This window comes from Entelurus aequoreus, linkage group LG02 (genome assembly GCF_033978785.1).
Source record: "Entelurus aequoreus isolate RoL-2023_Sb linkage group LG02, RoL_Eaeq_v1.1, whole genome shotgun sequence".
NCBI classification, from domain to species: Eukaryota; Metazoa; Chordata; class Actinopteri; order Syngnathiformes; family Syngnathidae; genus Entelurus; species Entelurus aequoreus.
In genome coordinates this window covers 8,090,138-8,108,747 of record NC_084732.1, presented here as the reverse complement: position 1 = coordinate 8,108,747, position 18,610 = coordinate 8,090,138, and the positions used below count along the sequence as shown (strand labels likewise).

The window sequence follows — 18,610 nt, the reverse complement described above, 5'->3', positions numbered from 1 at the left end:
CACACACCTCACCACTACTCCCTCACACACCTCACCACTACTCCCTCACACACCTCACCACTACTCCCTCACCACTACTCCCTCACACACCTCACCACTACTCCCTCACACACCTCACACTACTCCTCACCACTACTCCCTCACACACCTCACCACTACTCCCTCACACACCTCACCACTACTCCCTCACACACCTCACCACTACTCCCTCACACACCTCACCACTACTCCCTCACACACCTCACCACTACTCCCTCACACACCTCACCACTACTCCCTCACACACCTCACCACTACTCCCTCACACACCTCACCACTACTCCCTCACCACTACTCCCTCACACACCTCACCACTACTCCCTCACCACTACTCCCTCACACACCTCACCACTACTCCCTCACACACCTCACCACTACTCCCTCACCACTACTCCCTCACACACCTCACCACTACTCCCTCACACACCTCACCACTACTCCCTCACACGCCTCACCACTGCTCCCTCACACGCCTCACCATTACTCCCTCACACACCTCACCGCTACTCCCTCACACACCTCACCACTACTCCCTCACACGCCTCACCACTACTCCCTCACACGCCTCACCACTACTCCCTCACACGCCTCACCACTACTTCCTCACACACCTCACCACTACTCCCTCACACGCCTCACCACTACTCCCTCACACGCCTCACCACTACTTCCTCACATACCTCACCACTACTCCCTCACACGCCTCACCACTACTCCCTCACACACCTCACCACTACTCCCTCACACACCACCTTACCACTACTCCCTCACACACCACCTCACCACTACATCCTCACACACATCATCACTATTTCCTCATCAGGACCTGACCCCCCTCCAGGCACCTTTTCTTTGAACTGTTTTGTAACCAAAGGCGACGGCTGTTTACGACCCCCCGTCCCTTTAGAAACAGCTGTTGCCATGTAATCAGGGAGAGTCCAAATAAAAGAGGAGGCGTACAATCTGTGGTCAGAGCGTGGTGGAGGACTGTACAAAGAGTACAGCCCATTGAGCTAAATTGAATTCTGTCTCTGTCTAATTCCTTGCTTCTTAGCCTGTTTAATAGATGTCATCAGTGCTTGAACCTGACAATTATCATTATTATCGACTCCTCTTTGCCTCATTCTTTTTATTTTCCTATTTTAATGACGCTAGATCTGTGTTGTTGTTGTTGTTGTTGGGGACAAGTGTTGTAAACTAGCTTGGGCTACAAATGCATTTTTCGACACTCCTAGTGATGGGAGCCAATCAGCATCATTTTGTCATCAGGTGTACCTAATGCTGTGGCCCGTGGAGTGTATTCCGGAACACGCATGACAGGATTACCAGAGTGGATTATTTCCATTCGCCAAAATCTCCTTGTAATCCATTTACTGGACACGTTCTTGGAAAAACAGGATGTTTCCAGCGGCGCCGCCTACCTGCCGCTGGTGTTCCTCAGGACCGCCAGAGCGTCCGGGAAGCCGTCCAGGTTGTAGTCCCCCAGGTGGAGGACCAGAGGCTGGCCGGGCTTGCCTGGCACGAAGCTCCACAGCGTTCCCCTCTGCTGGAAGTCTGACAGCACGGAGACCCACTGGAAAGGAAAAGAGAGAATAGTCCAATTATCGGCACTTGCAGGTGCGTCGGAACTCTTTCTGACACACCTGCTGAACACATTTCAAATTAAAAGTCAGCTAAATTGCATTTAATGCAAACAGCCTATATTACTATTATTGCGCAACGAACCCCCCACATATGTTATACCCTCGGAAAGGTCTCACTTGCGCCTACGGCGGTACTTTAAATTGGGAACATTTCATGTTACCATGACGACGCTATTCACAATAAACCAAACAAATGGGCCAATTGAATGGGTACACTCCTTTTAATGGACGATTAATCCGAGACAAAAACGCCAAAAAGACAAGATGACCTCCTCTTGTAGCTCTAACGTCTCATTTTGTTCACACTAGGGCTGCAACTAACGATTGATTTGATAATCGATTGATCTGTCGATTATTACTTCGATTAATCGATTAATAATCGGATAAAAGAGACAAAATACATTTCTATCCTATCCAGTATTTTATTGGAAAAAAAACAGCATACTGGCACCATACTTATTTTGATTATTGTTTCTCAGCTGTTTGTACATGTTGCAGTTTATAAATAAAGGTTTATTAGAATAATAAATAAATAAATAAATAAATAAATAAATAAATAAATAAATGTACATGTTGCAGTTTATAAATAAAGGTTTATTAAAAAACAACAACAAAAAAAACAACCATCCAACGAATCAATGACTAAATTAATCGGCAACTATTTTAATAATCGATTTTAATCGATTTAATCGATTAGTTGTTGCAGCCCTAGTTCACACGCTTGTCTACTTTAACCCTGGCTGAAAAAGTTTTGACGTCCAATTTTTGGTTTTGTCAGGACGGCAATCGGAGTGCCTTAGCTTGCTAACATGACAACATTAGCGTGCTAACTCTTTGCGCTACTTTTGCAACCGTCTACACCAGAGTTATAACTTGGTGTGTGACATTTGTTACCTGTTAGCATGCAACCGATAGCAAGCCAACTTAAGCATGCTTAAAAGTTTTTCATCTAATTTTAAACTTTTTTCTCTATTTTCGCAGCCATACCACTTTTGAGTCATATAACTGTTATCATGCTAACGTTTTTACACAAGCCAAATGTTAGCATTTTAATGTGCACATGCTAACGTTTTAGGCTAGCTGTGTAGCTCATTTTGTACTGTTATACCTAAAACTCTCGGATTCAGTCAATTTTCTAGGTTTATATAGTATACATTTTTTATTATATATTTTATATATGTTAGATCTTTTCATAATACATTCTTCCCCTTATATATGGAATATTGCCTTATCGGTGGTTTGAAAACATAATGACTACAATAAAAATACAGTAGCGCAGTAGGCCTAAGTGTTCATTAAAAACAAGGCAGAGGTTTTATTTATCAAGCATGTTTGATACTTTTGGCCACTGTTACATTACACACAGTTTGAACAGTAACACTGTGTTTGAGAATAAGAAAGTAAAACACTGTGCTGTACTTTACGCAGATTCAAACAACTCTCGCAAATTATGCGGGGCCTTACAACTTAGTCCAGTGCTCGCGCATATATATATATATATATATATATATATATATATATATATATATATATATATATATATATATATATATATATATATATATATATATATATATATATATATATGTAGATGTTATCTTAATATATAATTAATATAATTGGATATTAAGAGTATGTGAAAGTTTACTTCCATGACTATCCTCCTTTAGGAAATATCAAGCAGCTAAAATGTACCAAACATGGATAAGTGTGGAGATAGTGTTTTGCATTTTTCCCATCATGCATTGCAATGGATTTATTTCTGATTTTCATTTTTTTTTATGGCGCATGGACGTTTCTTTCACAATATCCACAAATTGTGTTAAATTGTTGTTACGCGTGACCATGTCTGTCGGCATTTTGTGTTGTGAATTGCACCATGACTAGGGAAGGTTGTTTGCATTGGGTCATATAAGGCAACACCCCTGAAAAAAAAGCTACTACAATTTAGACCCAACATAAATTCAGCAAAACCCTGCAGGGACTGATTATTGGTAGACTTGGTTTTTACATTTGTGAACAATGAATAAATACATACATACATATATATATATATATATATATATATATATATATATATATATATATATATATATATATATATATATATATATATATATATATATACATATATATATATATAATAAATACAAATATGTTTTACAGCAACAAAGAAAAGTCAAGAAAAAAGAGGTTGCTCTGTACAGTTTTGAAGGCGTTGGCAGGAGCGGTTAAAGCAACCACGTAAATGCCTTCTGTTACGACGCCTCCATTATCACCTCTCGCTTACAATGAATTCTGTTCCACTGAGCAGCCATCAGGGAGGACTCATCCCGGTCCAACTGACAGGGTGCAAAAAGACGTTTTTTGAAGTTTTGCAGATCAAAGTTCATTTTAGCAAGTGAGGAGCTGGCAGGATCACAATTAGCCCGCAGCTGCCCGACTGTGAATATTATTAGATGGCGATGGAGACATCACGATTGTGGGATCTGAGCCCAGGACGTCGTTGTGGCTTGTGCAGCCCTTTGAGACACTCCTGATTTAGGGCTATATAACAATAATAATAATAATAATAGATTTTATTGGTAAAAAGCACTTTATATTGAGTAAACAATCTCAAAGTGCTACAGTGTATAAAAAAATAAAATAAAATAAATAAAAAGATCCATCCATCCATTTTCTACCGCTTATTCCCTTCGGGGTTGCAGGGGGCGCTGGAGCCTATCTCAGCTACAATCGGGCGGAAAGAAATACATACAAATAAAAACTAGAACAGCCAAATAGCTAGAACTAGTATGCATATGTCTAAAAAAAAGGCTTTTTTAAAAAGAAGGGCTTTTAAGCCTTTTTTAAAAGCATCCACAGTCTGTGGTGCCCTCAGGTGGTCAGGGAGAGCGTCCACAGACCGGGAGCGGCGGAGCAGAAAGCCAGGTCTCCTATTGTTCGTAGTTTTGTCCTCGGAGGTTTTATATATATATATATATATATATATATATATATATATATATATATATATATATATATATATATATATATATATATATATATATATATATATATATATATACATAAATGTCTTTGTCTCCATGCTTTATTTGTATCCTGCTCCTCAAATGATGATGTCATTATATTGTGCCCAGACATGAAAGTAGTCCTGGTCTTTGTTGGCTCTTTCTTTCCCCCCGGACTAGAGACGGGTACCGAATCCCGTACTTTGTTGCCCTACCGGGCACCAGTTCATGCAAAACGGGGTCCTAATAGGGTACCTGGGTTCCTTTGTTGCCCTACCGGGCACCAGTTTGTGCAAAGTGGGGTCCTAATAAGGTACCTGGGTTGCTTTGTTGCCCTACCGGGCACCAGTTCGTGCAAAACGGGGTCCTAATAGGGTACCTGGGTTGCTTTGTTGCCCTACTGGGCAACAGTTCGTGCAAAACGGGGTCTTAATAGGGTACCTGGGTTGCTTTGTTGCCCTACCAGGCACCAGTTCGTGCAAAACGTGGTCCTATTAGGGTACCTGGGTTGCTTTGTTGCCCTACCAGGCACCAGTTCGTGCAAAACAGGGTCCTAATAGGGTACCTGGGTTGCTTTGTTGCCCTACCGGGCACCAGTTCGTGCAAAACGTGGTCCTATTAGGGTACCTGGGTTGCTTTGTTGCCCTACCGGGCACCAGTTCGTGCAAAACAGGGTCCTAATAGGGTACCTGGGTTGCTTTGTTGCCCTACCGGGCACCAGTTTGTGCAAAACGGGGTCCTAATAGGGTACCTGGGTTGCTTTGTTGCCCTACCGGGCACCAGTTCGTGCAAAACGGGGTCCTAATAGGGTACCTGGGTTGCTTTGTTGCCCTACCGGGCACCAGTTCGTGCAAAACGGGGTTCTAATAGGGTACCTGGGTTGCTTTGTTGCCCTACCGGGCACCAGTTCGTGCAAAACGGGGTTCTAATAGGGTACCTGGGTTGCTTTGTTGCCCTACCGGGCACCAGTTCGTGCAAAACGGGGTCCTAATAGGGTACCTGGGTTCCTTTGTTGCCACAGCACACGCCATAAAGGTGGCACAAATCCGTTATTATTACTACTAAATGTATTGTTATTACTATTATATATGTTACTCTTACTACTAAATGTGTTATTATTACTACTAAATGTTATTATTACCACTAAATGTGTTATTATTACTACTAAATGTGTTATTATTACTACTAAATGTGTTATTATTACTACTAAATGTTATTATTACCACTAAATGTGTTATTATTACTACTAAATATATTGTTATTACTACTATATATGTTATTATTACTACTAAATGTGTTATCATTACTACTAAATGTGTTATTATTACTACTAAATGGCTTTTTAGCATTAAGCTAATGTTACATGATTCGGCAATTCCTAATCAATAAATAGCTAGTTCTGTTTTAACATCGGGTTAATATTGTGGAGGGGGCTGAATTGTTATGGAAAATAATAATGTAACGTTAGGTAATTACAGTACTCCCACCTTACATTCCTCAGGGACATTTGTATTAGATCTTTTAAGCAGGTGTTTTTTGTTGACATTGTTATTGCCTTCTGGTTAGCTCATGTTTGCCCTGCAGGTAATAGTCACTTTTCCACCCCTTTATATATTAGGTATAGTTGTAAGCCTAGTTGTTAAAGTGCACATCATTCATGTTAATTAAGCAATATCACATGAGAGGGAATGCTAACCAATCTTGCCTAGGGCGCCAGATTGGTTAGGGCCAGGCCTGTATATAGTAAACATTGATTGATGATTGATGGGAATGGAGCCTCACTATCATCCCCGTCATCGCCCTGACACCATCAAGGGAGGCCATGATGGTGACCGACTTTCTGCACCAGCGCTCAAAAGGTCAGTTCCATGTCAAGATGGCTACCCGACACGCCACTTCCGCAGGTACCCGCCCAACTCCCTCGGTAGGACCGGGTACCGAATGGTGTCAAATCTAAGTTGGTCAACTGTGACCTCCAATGTCAGAAAAAATGGTATGTAAATTATCCAAAAACTTTCCGTTCTCTGAGTTCCCAATGAACAGACAAGAGGCTTGTCTTTGTTCCACCAAAGCAAAGGCTTGGAAAATTCCGCTGTGTACGACGGGAGGAGACGGGAGGGGTTATCTATTGTCATCCAAGACCTGCCCAAGCTGAATCCGGGACTAACCCAAGCCCGAGGCATCTTTTTCTTTTGTGTTAATGTGACCGAAAACAATGACTGTTTACATACTCCCCATTCCTTTGGAAGCAGATGTTGTTGTGTAAAAGGGAGTGTCCAAATAAAGGAGGAGACGTAAACTTTTTTTCGTCAGAGCGTGTTGAGATACTGTACAAGGGTACAGTGTACAGACGACTCTCCTCAATATTGAGTCCAAATTGAATTCTGTCTCTGCTTAATTCTTTGCCTCTTGTCTTGTTTAATAGATGTCATCGGTGTTTGAACCTGACATCCAACTTAGATCCAGACACGAAATAAAACAAAAAAAAACGCTCGTTTGCTGTTTTTATTTGACCTTCAGGTGGATTATGATTAATTCTTCATCTAAACGAGAAGACACAAACATCCCGGTGAGAGCAGACATTGTACAGTGAGTGATTGTTTTATTATATTTGCATTAAAGTTAAAGTAGAAATGATTGTCACACGCACACGAGGTGTGGCAAAATTATTCTCTGCATTTGACCCATCACCCTTGATCACCCGCCCTGGGAGGTGAGGGGAGCAGTGAGCAGCAGCGGTGGCCGCGCCCGGGAATATTTTTTGGGTGATTTAAACCCCAATTGTATATATCTTGTTTAGCACTTAGCAATACTGCGACATGATGCTTAGTGTTTCGCTAAAGCTAAATCTGTTTCGCACAAACAGCTTCTACATCCTCCTTATGTTCGGGCTCAAAAATAGAAGTTCCTGGATCATCATTCATCCCAAAGTAGTCTTTGTTGTCTCTCATTCAAGTCTCCCATGATTGGTAGTCTTGTTGTTGTTGAAGGGAGGAGCAATTATAATTAGCAAAATGTGTAAATGTTAGATGTTATTATGAATGTGATGGATACTACATTACATATATACTTACATACCAGTGCTTCCATGGAAATGCTCACCCCCAAATCCTCCACTCTGGACAGGCTAACCTCCTCCAACCTTCGAGGACAAAGCCCCGAACTGTTGGAGACCGGGGAACGCTCTCCCTGACCACCTGAGGGCACCACAGACTGTGGATGCTTTTAAAAAAGGCTTAAAACCCCTTTTTAAAATTTTTTTTTTCTAAAAAAGCCTTTTTTTTATTTAAAAAAAAAAAAGCCTTTTTTTTATATATGTGTGCTGGTTCTAGCTATTCGGATTTATTTTTTTAAATATTTATTTTACTTGTTGGGGGCAGCTATTTTGGTTCTTGCCTTGCTGTTGTTTATTTTTTGTGTGTGTTTTTTAAATGCACTGTAGCACTTTGTTTTGTTTTGTTTTTTGAAAATTGTTTAGGCCACTCATAACATATTTGCATGCATTACATACTATACATGACCTTTTGCACTATATTAATTTATATTATTATGTGTTGTCAACTTTGTACTTTATGTCATTGCCTGAAATAAATGAATAAATGAAAAAATTATTGAAAATGAAAATTTAATGATAAAGCGAGGGATGTTCCGATTTGGGTTTCATGCTACCGATCATTCTCGAGTGAGATCGGCCGATTTCAATACCGATACCAATCACACGTATTAACAACGCATCTATTCCTTGTGTTGTTTAAAGCAGTGGTCCCCAACCACCGGGCCACGGCCCGGTACCGGTCCGCGGACTGATTGGTACCGGGCCGCACAAGAAAGGAATAAATAAAAAAAAAAAATAAATAAAAAATGTTTTTTTAATTAAATAACATAAAAAACACAATATATACATTCTATATCAATATAGATCAATTAGTCTGCAGGGATACAGTCCGTAAGCACACATGATTGTATTTCTTTATGGGAAAAAAAAAAAAAAAAAAAAATCCCCCCCCCCCGGTCCGTGGGACACATTTTCAAGCGTTGACCGGTCCGCAGCTACAAAAAGGTCGGGGACCACTGGTTTAAAGTAGTGATGTGCGATACCACTGATTTTCAATGCAGAGTAAAATTTAGGCTGATATCACCGATGCCGATACTTTGGTGCAAATATACCTAATGTGTCTGCTAAACTGTAAAAAGTTGTGTATTTCAAATAATAACATGTCTCATAGCATAAATAATAAAAGACAGGGTTATTTATTGATGCATTTCATCCATCCATCCATATCTACCGCTTGCCCCTTTTACTCTGAAATATTGAGGTAGTGGCATGAACAACAATATAGTCAAGCTCATAAAACACAACAAAAATCATACAAAGTACACAAAAAGGGTGTTTTATACCTTAAAAACAGGAACTGACTAAAATATTAAAAGCATTAAAATAAATGTATTTTTAAGAACGACCAACGGCATAAAAAGTAATTCATAATTCAGTTACATTTTAACGTGAAAATAATGAACATGTAAAATAACACTGTAAAGTGACTTTACAAATAAAAATCTATTATATACTTACAGTGTGTAAATAGTTCTTCCTCCCAGGGAATCTAAGTTACTGGGCAATCCCACATTTTTTCGATGACATATATGCTGAGTAAGAAGGACCATCAAGACACAATTGGAATATTTTCAAGTTTATACCAAAGCTTTAGGAAATCAGTTTAACCAATCCTTAACGTAAATGACCGCCATAACCACAACACCAGGGGGAGCTCCACTAACCACGTTAAACCCAGATTCCGAACTAACAAAGGTCTTAACTCATTCTCTTTCTATGCCACATCAATGTGGAATGCGCTCCCAACAGGTATAAAAGAAAGGGCAACTCTAACCTCCTTCAAAACCGCAATAAAAGTTCACCTCCAGGCAGCTACAACCCTAAACTAACACCCTCCCCGGATTGCTAATAATTAGGGATGTCCGATAATGGCTTTTTGCCGATATCCGATATTCCGATATTGTCCAACTCTTTAATTACCGATACCGATATCAACCGATATATGCAGTCGTGGAATTAACACATTATTATGCCTAATTTGGACAACCATGTATGGTGAAGATAAGGTGCTTTAAAAAATAAATAAATAAATAAGATAACTAAATTAAAAACATTTTCTTGAATAAAAAAGAAAGTAAAACAATATAAAAACAGTTACATAGAAACTAGTAATTAATGAAAATGAGTAAAATTAACTGTTAAAGGTTAGTACTATTAGTGGACCAGCAGCACGCACAATCATGTGTGCTTACGGACTGTATCCCTTGCAGACTGTATTGATATATATTGATATATCATGTAGGAAGCAGAATATTGATAACAGAAAGAAATGGGGGGAGGGAGTTTTTTTGGGTTGGTGCACTAATTGTAAGTGTATCTTGTGTTTTTTATGTTGATTTAATTAAAAAAAACAAAAAAAAACAAAAAAAAAAACGATACAGATACTAAAAAAAAACGATACCGATAATTTCCGATATTACATTTTAACGCATTTATCCCTACTAATAATGAAATGCTAATAATCAAATGTAAACAATCATATGCAGATACTTTTTCTTTTTCTTATGCCTTCTGATCTCTCTCTCTCTCTCTCTCTCTCTCTCTCTCTCTCTCTCTCTCTCTCTCTCTCTCTCTCTCTCTATGTCCACTACTTGCTGTCCATATCCTACCCCCCCCAACCCCCCCCCCCACCCCACCCTCCACACCCCTGATTGTAAATAATGTAAATCAGGGGTGTCAAAGTCAAATGGACGGAGGGCCAAATAAAAAATTTAGCTACAAGCCGAGGGCCGGACTGTTCGAATGTTCATTGAAAAATTTTTAAATGACGCATATAGTCTAGTGAACCTAATTGAACCTACTGAAAACCTAACAAATATATTCCAATATGATCAGATAAATAAAGCAATATTTTCTTATGGCTCTGTCAGTAATCTTTAATTTTCAACAGACACAAAAGACAAATTTCCTTTATATAAAAATCCCCATAACATGAACATTAAATGAAAGAAACCGGTATTCAAGGCACCATCAGTAGCCTATATTTTCTATTTTAGCAAAAGTGGGCTAAATTTACTTCAAAGAAAAAAACAATAATAGCAATTTTCTATCATCCACTCAACTGAAATATTTTTAAAATATAATTAAATTGAAATACAATAAAATAAAGTGCAAAAATCTATAAATCAAAAACAACACTTTGTTTAAGGAGAAGTAACATGCAGTGAAAACAAATATTAAACTTTAACTTTTAAACTTGAATTGAGTAAAAACTCTAAATATGTGATTGCACAGTAATGTTCACATTAAACCCCCCTCCTCCCTCCGTGGGAGGGAGGCGAGTTGGGTGCCCGAAACCCCCCGCTGGTTTCGGCCCGCCCCTTGGCGCGCGTGGCACGGCGGGCTCCGCGACCCGACGGCTGGCCCTCGTGGCTTGACGGCGGGCGCGTCCCGACGGGCCGCGCGTAGGGGTCAAACGCAGAAGTCTCAGGGCCTCGTGGTGAGGGGGTGGCCTGCGGGTTTCGGCCCGCTTGACCCCCCCGCTCCGCTTGGCGCGCGCGGCACATGACGGGTTCCGCCACCGACGCTCGGGCTGCAGCCCGACGGTGGTGCGGGCCCGGCGGTGACGCGCAGTTTGGGGAAACAAAGCAGAAGTCTCAGGGCCTCGGGGCCGGGTTTCGGCCCGCCCCCTTGGCGCGCGTGGCACGGCGGGCTCCGCGACTGACGGCCGGGCTGCAGCCCTTCGGCCGGCAGGCGCGTCCCGGCGGGCCGCTCGCCCCCTTTCGGAACCTTGGACCGGCATCCGCTTGGTGCGTGTAAAAGATCTGCGGTCTAAAAAAAAAAAAAAAAAAAAAAAAAAAAAAAAAAAAAAAAGATCTGCGGTCTGCGGGCCGGTTCTAATAATAAATCAAGATCATCCCAAGGGCCGTAAAAAACCTTCTCGCGGGCCGGATATGGCCCGCGGGCCTTGACTCTGACATATGTGATGTAAATAATTCAATGTGAATCTTGTGTGATGACTGTATTATGATGATAGTATATATGATAGTATATATCTGTATCATGAATCAATTTAAGTGGACCCCGACTTAAACAAGTTGAAAAACTTAGTCCGGTGTTACCATTTAGTGGTCAATTGTACGGAATATGTACTTCACTGTGCAACCTACTAATAAATGTCTCAATCAATCAATCAATCAATGCAATTACCGTAATTTCCGGACTATAAGCCGCTACTTTCCCCCCTCGTTCTGGTCCCTGCGGCTTATACAAGGGTGCGGCTTATATACGGCCTCTTCTTCTCCGACACCGACGAAGAGGATTTCGGTGGTTTTAGTACGCAGGAGGAAGACGATGACACAATGATTAAAGACTGACTTTTCATATACCGGTAGTAGGCTGGTTATTTTGATAACGTACAGGCGAGCACTTTGTACTACTTTGCAGCGTTGTATTATTTGTACTCTGCACGAATGCTGTTCGCCATGTCAAAGATGGGAAAGTTTGATTGAATGATTGAAAGATTTAATGTTAATAAATGGGACGCTTTGCAGTCATCTCTGTCCCGACAATCCCCTCCGTGGTAGCAGGAACCCCTATATACTACGCTAATTACACATCAAAACCCTGCGGCTTATAGTCGGGTGCGGCTTATAGAGGGAGCAATCTGTATTTTCCCCTAAATTTAGCTGGTGCGGCTTATAGTCAGGTGCGGCTTATAGTCCGGAAATTACGGTATATCGGCTGCTCTAGTTGATCTGGCATTCCAAGGGAAAACCCAACCACCAGTAGGTGGCAGCAGCTAGCTAATTGCTTTGTAGCGTGCAGGTAAAAAGGTATCTAATGCTTAAACCAAAAATAAACAAAAAGGTGAGTGCCCCTAAGAAAAGGCATTGAAGCTTAGGGAAGGCTATGCAGAACCAAACTAAAACTGAACTGGCTACAAAGTCAACAAAAACAGAATGCTGGACGACAGCAAAGACTTACTGTGGAGCAAAGACGCGCGTCCACAAAGCGCATCCGAGGGAAAACCCAACTTCCTTTCACACAAAGAGAACCCCCATCTCCCCCTCGCACCACTGATAAGGAACCAGTGGGGGAGGTCTTCACGTTCCAACGTAAGACACAAAACAGACCTCTGAACACAAGAGGAACTAGTAAAATACGAAAAGGAAAAGTACTAGCTACTCTAAACATGGCTATGTAAGAAGAAGGAACTCTTAAACATGTATGCATCCTCCACAATATAAAACAATGATAGAGTTTTTCTTAAGAGCGCTTTATAGGCGGAATAGAAGGAATTCTAGTACCTTAATTGTTAGTTCCAAAGCATAAAAACAAACAAACATGTGTTCTCGTCTTCCGTAAGGACTGTGAATGATGAACAAAACTCAAGTAGAAGAATTAAGTGCACATTAACAAAGCGGAAGGAGGGTCTGGCCTACATGGGAACCTGACTGAGCGTGTCCTACAGGGGCCAACGAGCTCCACAACAATGAATCAAAGACTCAAGTGTGAGGCGACATCTTTGCTGGTCTATTTTGGAACAGAGCGAGCAAGGCGGGAGAAAGAAAGACCGAGGCGGCAGCAGCCTCACCCCCCCACCCCCCAGGTGCAGCCAGATGCCGGCGGTTTAACTATTCACCCACGTTAAACAGAGAGCAGGTGCGCCGCTAATAGCGCTAACTGGCAGCAGAATGTTGGCGCGAGACGACCAAAGCCTAATCAGTAGTCATTTCTGATAATCACCTGAATAAGTGAGTACACAGTGAGTGATCTACTACGGTCTTATCTCATTTCACCTATTTGGGTTAAAAATATTTTTTGCCATCCAGTAATTATAATCTGCACATTGTTGATTGTCTGTACTGTCTGGAGATCGGCAGAATTACCACGTTATACTCTTCCATACCAGTAGGTGGCAGCAGGTAGCTAATTGCTTTGTAGTGTGCAGGTAAAAAGGTGTCCAAACCAAAAATAAACAAAAAGGTGAGTGCCCCTCAATAAAAGGCATTGAAGCTTAGGGAAGGCTACGCAGAACCAAACTGAAACTGAACTGGCTACAAAGTCAACAGAAACAGAATGCTGGACGACAGCAAAGACTTACTGTGGAGCAAAGACGCGCGTCCACAAAGCGCATCCGAACATGCCATGACAATCGACAATGTCCACACAAAGAAGGATAAAAACGACTGAAATATTCGTGATCGCTAAAACAAAGCAGGTGCGGGGAATAGCGCTCAAAGGGAGACATGAAACTGCGACAGGAAAATGTCATGATGAGGACTTCTGTTTTGTTTGATCAGCCGTTTTACTGCCTTGTTACAGACACTGTTAGGAAACAATTAATGTAATTAATTGTTTGATTAATTAATTATTGATTTATTTAATAATTAAAATTATTAAAAAAAAAAAAAAAAAAAAAATTAAACTAATTATAACACTTTTTTTTTTTCCTCAAACACCCCCCATTGTTTACCTGTATCTCACCGTTTTTGTAAGGGCCGCCGGAAGTTGGCCCTTACACTGTACTTTTCAATGAAGATAACTTTAAACTAGTCTTAACTTGAAAGAAATACACTCTATACATTGCTAATGTGGTAAATGACTATTCTAGCTGCAAATGTCTGCTTTTTGGTGCAATATCTACATAGGTGTATAGAGGCCCATTTCCAGCAACTATCACTCCAGTGTTCTAATGGTACAATGTGTTTGCTCATTGGCTCAGAAGGCTAATTGATGATTAGAAAACCCTTGTGCAATCATGTTCACACATCTGAAAACACTTTAGCTCGTTACAGAAGCTACAAAACGGACCTTCCTTTGAGCAGATTGAGTTTCTGGAGCATCACATTTGTGGGGTCAATTAAACGCTCAAAATGGCCAGAAAAAGAGAACTTTCATCTGAAACTCGACAGTCTATTCTTGTTCTTAGAAATGAAGGCTATTCCACTAAATTGTTTGGGTGACCCCAAACTTTTGAACGGTAGTGTGTATATATTTTTTTACTTGGTATTACCCACGGGCCGGATTTTGGATGCTGGCGTGCCTTATCTGCCTGGGAGACCCAGTAACAAGCGGTAGAGAATGGATTGTAGGATGGGCGAAAAAGGACAGAATAAAACAAATTATAATCAAAAAATTATTAAATACAATTTTTATTTACTTTTTAGCCAGGACTACTCGCGGGCCGGATTTTGGACGCTGGCGTGCCGTATCTGCCTAGGAGACTCAGTAACAAGCGGTGGAAAATGGATTGATGGATGGGTGAAAAAGAACAGATAAAAAAAAATAATAATAATAAAATAAAATAAAATAAATTTTTTTTACTTGGTACTACCCGCGGGCCGGATTTTGGACGCTGGCGGGCCGTAGTTCGGGGACCCCTGCTTATAATGATTGTGAACGAGAGGCAACATTTCCCAAAAAATGATTTTCAAGGTAAAAGTTGATTTTCAAGACAAACATTTTTTTTTTAAAGAAAAAATGATTTTCAAGGTAAAAGTTGATTTTCATGACAAACATTTTTTTTAAAGAAAAAAATTATTTTCAAGGTAAAAGTTGATTTTCATGACAAACATTTTTTTTAAAGAAAAAAAAGATTTTTAAGGTAAAAGTTGATTTTCATGACAAAAAATGATTTTCAAGGTAAAAGTTGATTTTCAAGACAAACATTTTTTTTTAAAGAAAAAAAAGATTTTCAAGGTAAAAGTTGATTTTCATGACAAACAATGATTTTCAAGGTAAAAGTTGATTTCAAGACAAAAACATTTTTTTAAAGAAAAAAATTATTTTCAAGGTAAAAGTAGATTTTCAAGACAAACATTTTTTTTTTAAAGAAAACAATGATTTTTAAGGTAAAAGTTGATTTTCATGACAAAAAATGATTTTCAAGGTAAAAGTTATTTTCAAGACAAAACTTTTTTTAAAGAAAAAAATGATTTTCAAAGTAAAAGTTGATTTTCAAGACAAAACTTTTTTTTTTAAAGAAAAAAATGATTTTCAAGGATAAAAGTAGATTTTCATGACAAAAAATGATTTTCAAGGTAAAAGTTGATTTTCAAGACAAACATTTTTTTTTTAAAGAAAAACATTATTTTCAAGGTAAAAGTTGATTTTCATGACAAACAATGATTTTCAAGGTAAAAGTTGATTTCAAGACAAAAACATTTTTTTAAAGAAAAAAATGATTTTCAAGGTAAAAGTTGATTTTCAAGACAAACATTTTTTTTTAAAGAAAAACATTATTTTCAAGGTAAAAGTTGATTTTCATGACAAAAAATGATTTTCAAGGTAAAAGTTATTTTCAAGACAAAAATTTTTTTTTAAAGAAAAAAATGATTTTCAAAGTAAAAGTTGATTTTCAAGACTAAACTTTTTTTAAAGAAAAAAATGATTTTCAAGGTAAAAGTTGATTTTCATGACAAAAAATTATTTTCAAGGTAAAAGTTGATTTTCAATACATACATTTTTTTTTTTAAATAAAAAAAAATTTTTTTAGGTTAAAGTTGATTTTCATGACAAAAAATGATTTTCAAGGTAAAAGTTGATTTTCAAGACAAACATTTTTTTTTAAAGAAAAAAATGATTTTCAAGGTAAAAGTTGATTTTCATGACAAACAATGATTTTCAAGGTAAAAGTTGATTTCAAGACAAAAACATTTTTTTAAAGAAAAAAATGATTTTCAAGGTAAAAGTTGATTTTCAAGACAAACATTTTTTTTAAAGAAAAAAATGATTTTCAAGGTAAAAGTTGATTTTCATGACAAAAAATGATTTTCAAGGTAAAAGTTATTTTCAAGACAAAAATTTTTTTTTAAAGAAAAAAATGATTTTCAAAGTAAAAGTTGATTTTCAAGACTAAACTTTTTTTTTTAAAGAAAAAAATGATTTTCAAGGATAAAAGTAGATTTTCATGACAAAAAATGATTTTCAAGGTAAAAGTTGATTTTCAATACATACATTTTTTTTTAAAATAAAAAAAATATTTTTAGGTTAAAGTTGATTTTCATGACAAACATTTTTTTTTTAAATAAAAAAAAATATTTTTAGGTTAAAGTTGATTTTCATGACGACAAATGATTTTCAAGGTAAAAGTTGATTTTCAAGACAAACATTTTTTTTTAAAGAAAAAAATGATTTTCAAGGTAAAAGTTGATTTTCAATACATACATTTTTTTTTTAAATAAAAAAAAATATTTTTAGGTTAAAGTTGATTTTCATGACAAAAAATAATTTTCAAGGTAAAAGTTGATTTTCAAGACAAACATTTTTTTTTAAAGAAAACAATGATTTTTAAGGTAAAAGTTGATTTTCATGACAAAAAATGATTTTCAAGGTAAAAGTTATTTTCAAGACAAAAATTTTTTTTTAAAGAAAAAAATGATTTTCAAAGTAAAAGTTGATTTTCATGACAAAAAATGATTTTCAAGGTAAAAGTTGATTTTCAAGACAAAACATTTTTTTTAAAGAAAAAAATGGATTTTCAAGGTAAAAGTTGATTTTCAATACATAAATTTTCTTTTTAAATAAAAAAACATATTTTTAGGTTAAAGTTGATTTTCATGACGAAAAATGATTTTCAAGGTAAAAGTTGATTTTCAAGACAAAATTTTTTTTTTAAAGAAAAAAAGGATTTTCAAGGTAAAAGTTGATTTTCAATACATACATTTTTTTTTTAAATAAAAAAAAAAATTTTTAGGTTAAAGTTGATTTTCATGACAAAAAATTATTTCCAAGGTAAAAGTTGATTTTCAAGACAAAATTAAATACAATTTTTATTTACTTTTTAGCCAGGACTACCCGCGGGCCGGATTTTGGACGCTGGCGGGCCGTAGTTTGGGGACCCCTGCTTATAATGATTGTGCACGAGAGGCAAAATTTCCCAAAAAAGTGGCGTTCATTCATAATTGACAATTGGTCTTCCTCTTCTTCAGTCCCTACTTCCTAAAGTTGACCATTTGAGACAGAGATGGGGCGACTGAGAAGGATGCAACATGCTTACAGGTGGCGCCTCAAAGCGGCGCTAAAGGACACCTCACAGGGCGAGTCTACAACTCCCAGCATGGATGCAGAAGCGGCCGTGAAATGTTGGCGGACTGATGCTGGCTTTAAGAGGAAGACCGGCCCCCTTATGGCTGTAAAGCTGGGCCGTGATTAGCGCAGAGGACGGGGGGAGTGATAGAAATGATGACGGTGGCGAGTGGAGAGGACCTCCTGTTCGAGTCTGTAAGCACAGCCACAATTATCCCGTACATTACACTGCAAAAAGTGAAATCTAAGTAAGATGAAATATCTCAAATAAGGCTGATATTTGCTTATTTTCTGTCTGATATCAGTGCTTCCCATCAACTGCCAAGATACCTGTGGCGGTGGGGGCGTGGTCACCATGACATCATTGAGTCATTTGCATAATTTACTACAATGATATGATTTTCTCTAAAAAGGCTCAAAAAATGTATACTTACTAATTAATAATAACAGTTTTGTTTTAAACGTCCATCCATCCATCCATTTTACAATATAATTACAACACTTTATGTACATATTTATACACAGATTTGAACAATAAGTTATTCACTGAAATATATTTATTAATTGTGGTTCTTACAAAAAATATAAAAGCTAAAATGTCTCTTAAAGCTCTGCCCCTTTAATGAGTGCATACTAAATAATTTAACTTTAGCCTACTACTACAAGCATATTATTTACCAGCAACATAAAGTGAAACAGAGGCAGAGGTGTCCTGCCACAGTCAGTAACAAATAAACAGAAAACAGTAGTGGTCAAATACAAATAAGGCAACAAGAGAAGTATCCTACACTTCTCTTTTGTAAAGTAAATGTGAACAGCCGATATGGGCA

At 38.2% G+C, this 18,610-nt stretch overlaps 1 protein-coding gene across 1 annotated transcript in view; it reads right to left on the bottom strand.

Moving 5' to 3' along the window:
* itfg1 (integrin alpha FG-GAP repeat containing 1) overlaps positions 1 to 18,610 on the bottom strand; it is a 290,804-nt gene that overhangs the window by 126,764 nt on the left and 145,430 nt on the right. Inside the window, exon 10 of the mRNA XM_062020935.1 lies at positions 1,461 to 1,612. Within this exon, the coding sequence (XP_061876919.1) occupies positions 1,461 to 1,612 (152 nt within the window). The remainder of the gene's footprint in view (positions 1 to 1,460; positions 1,613 to 18,610) is intronic.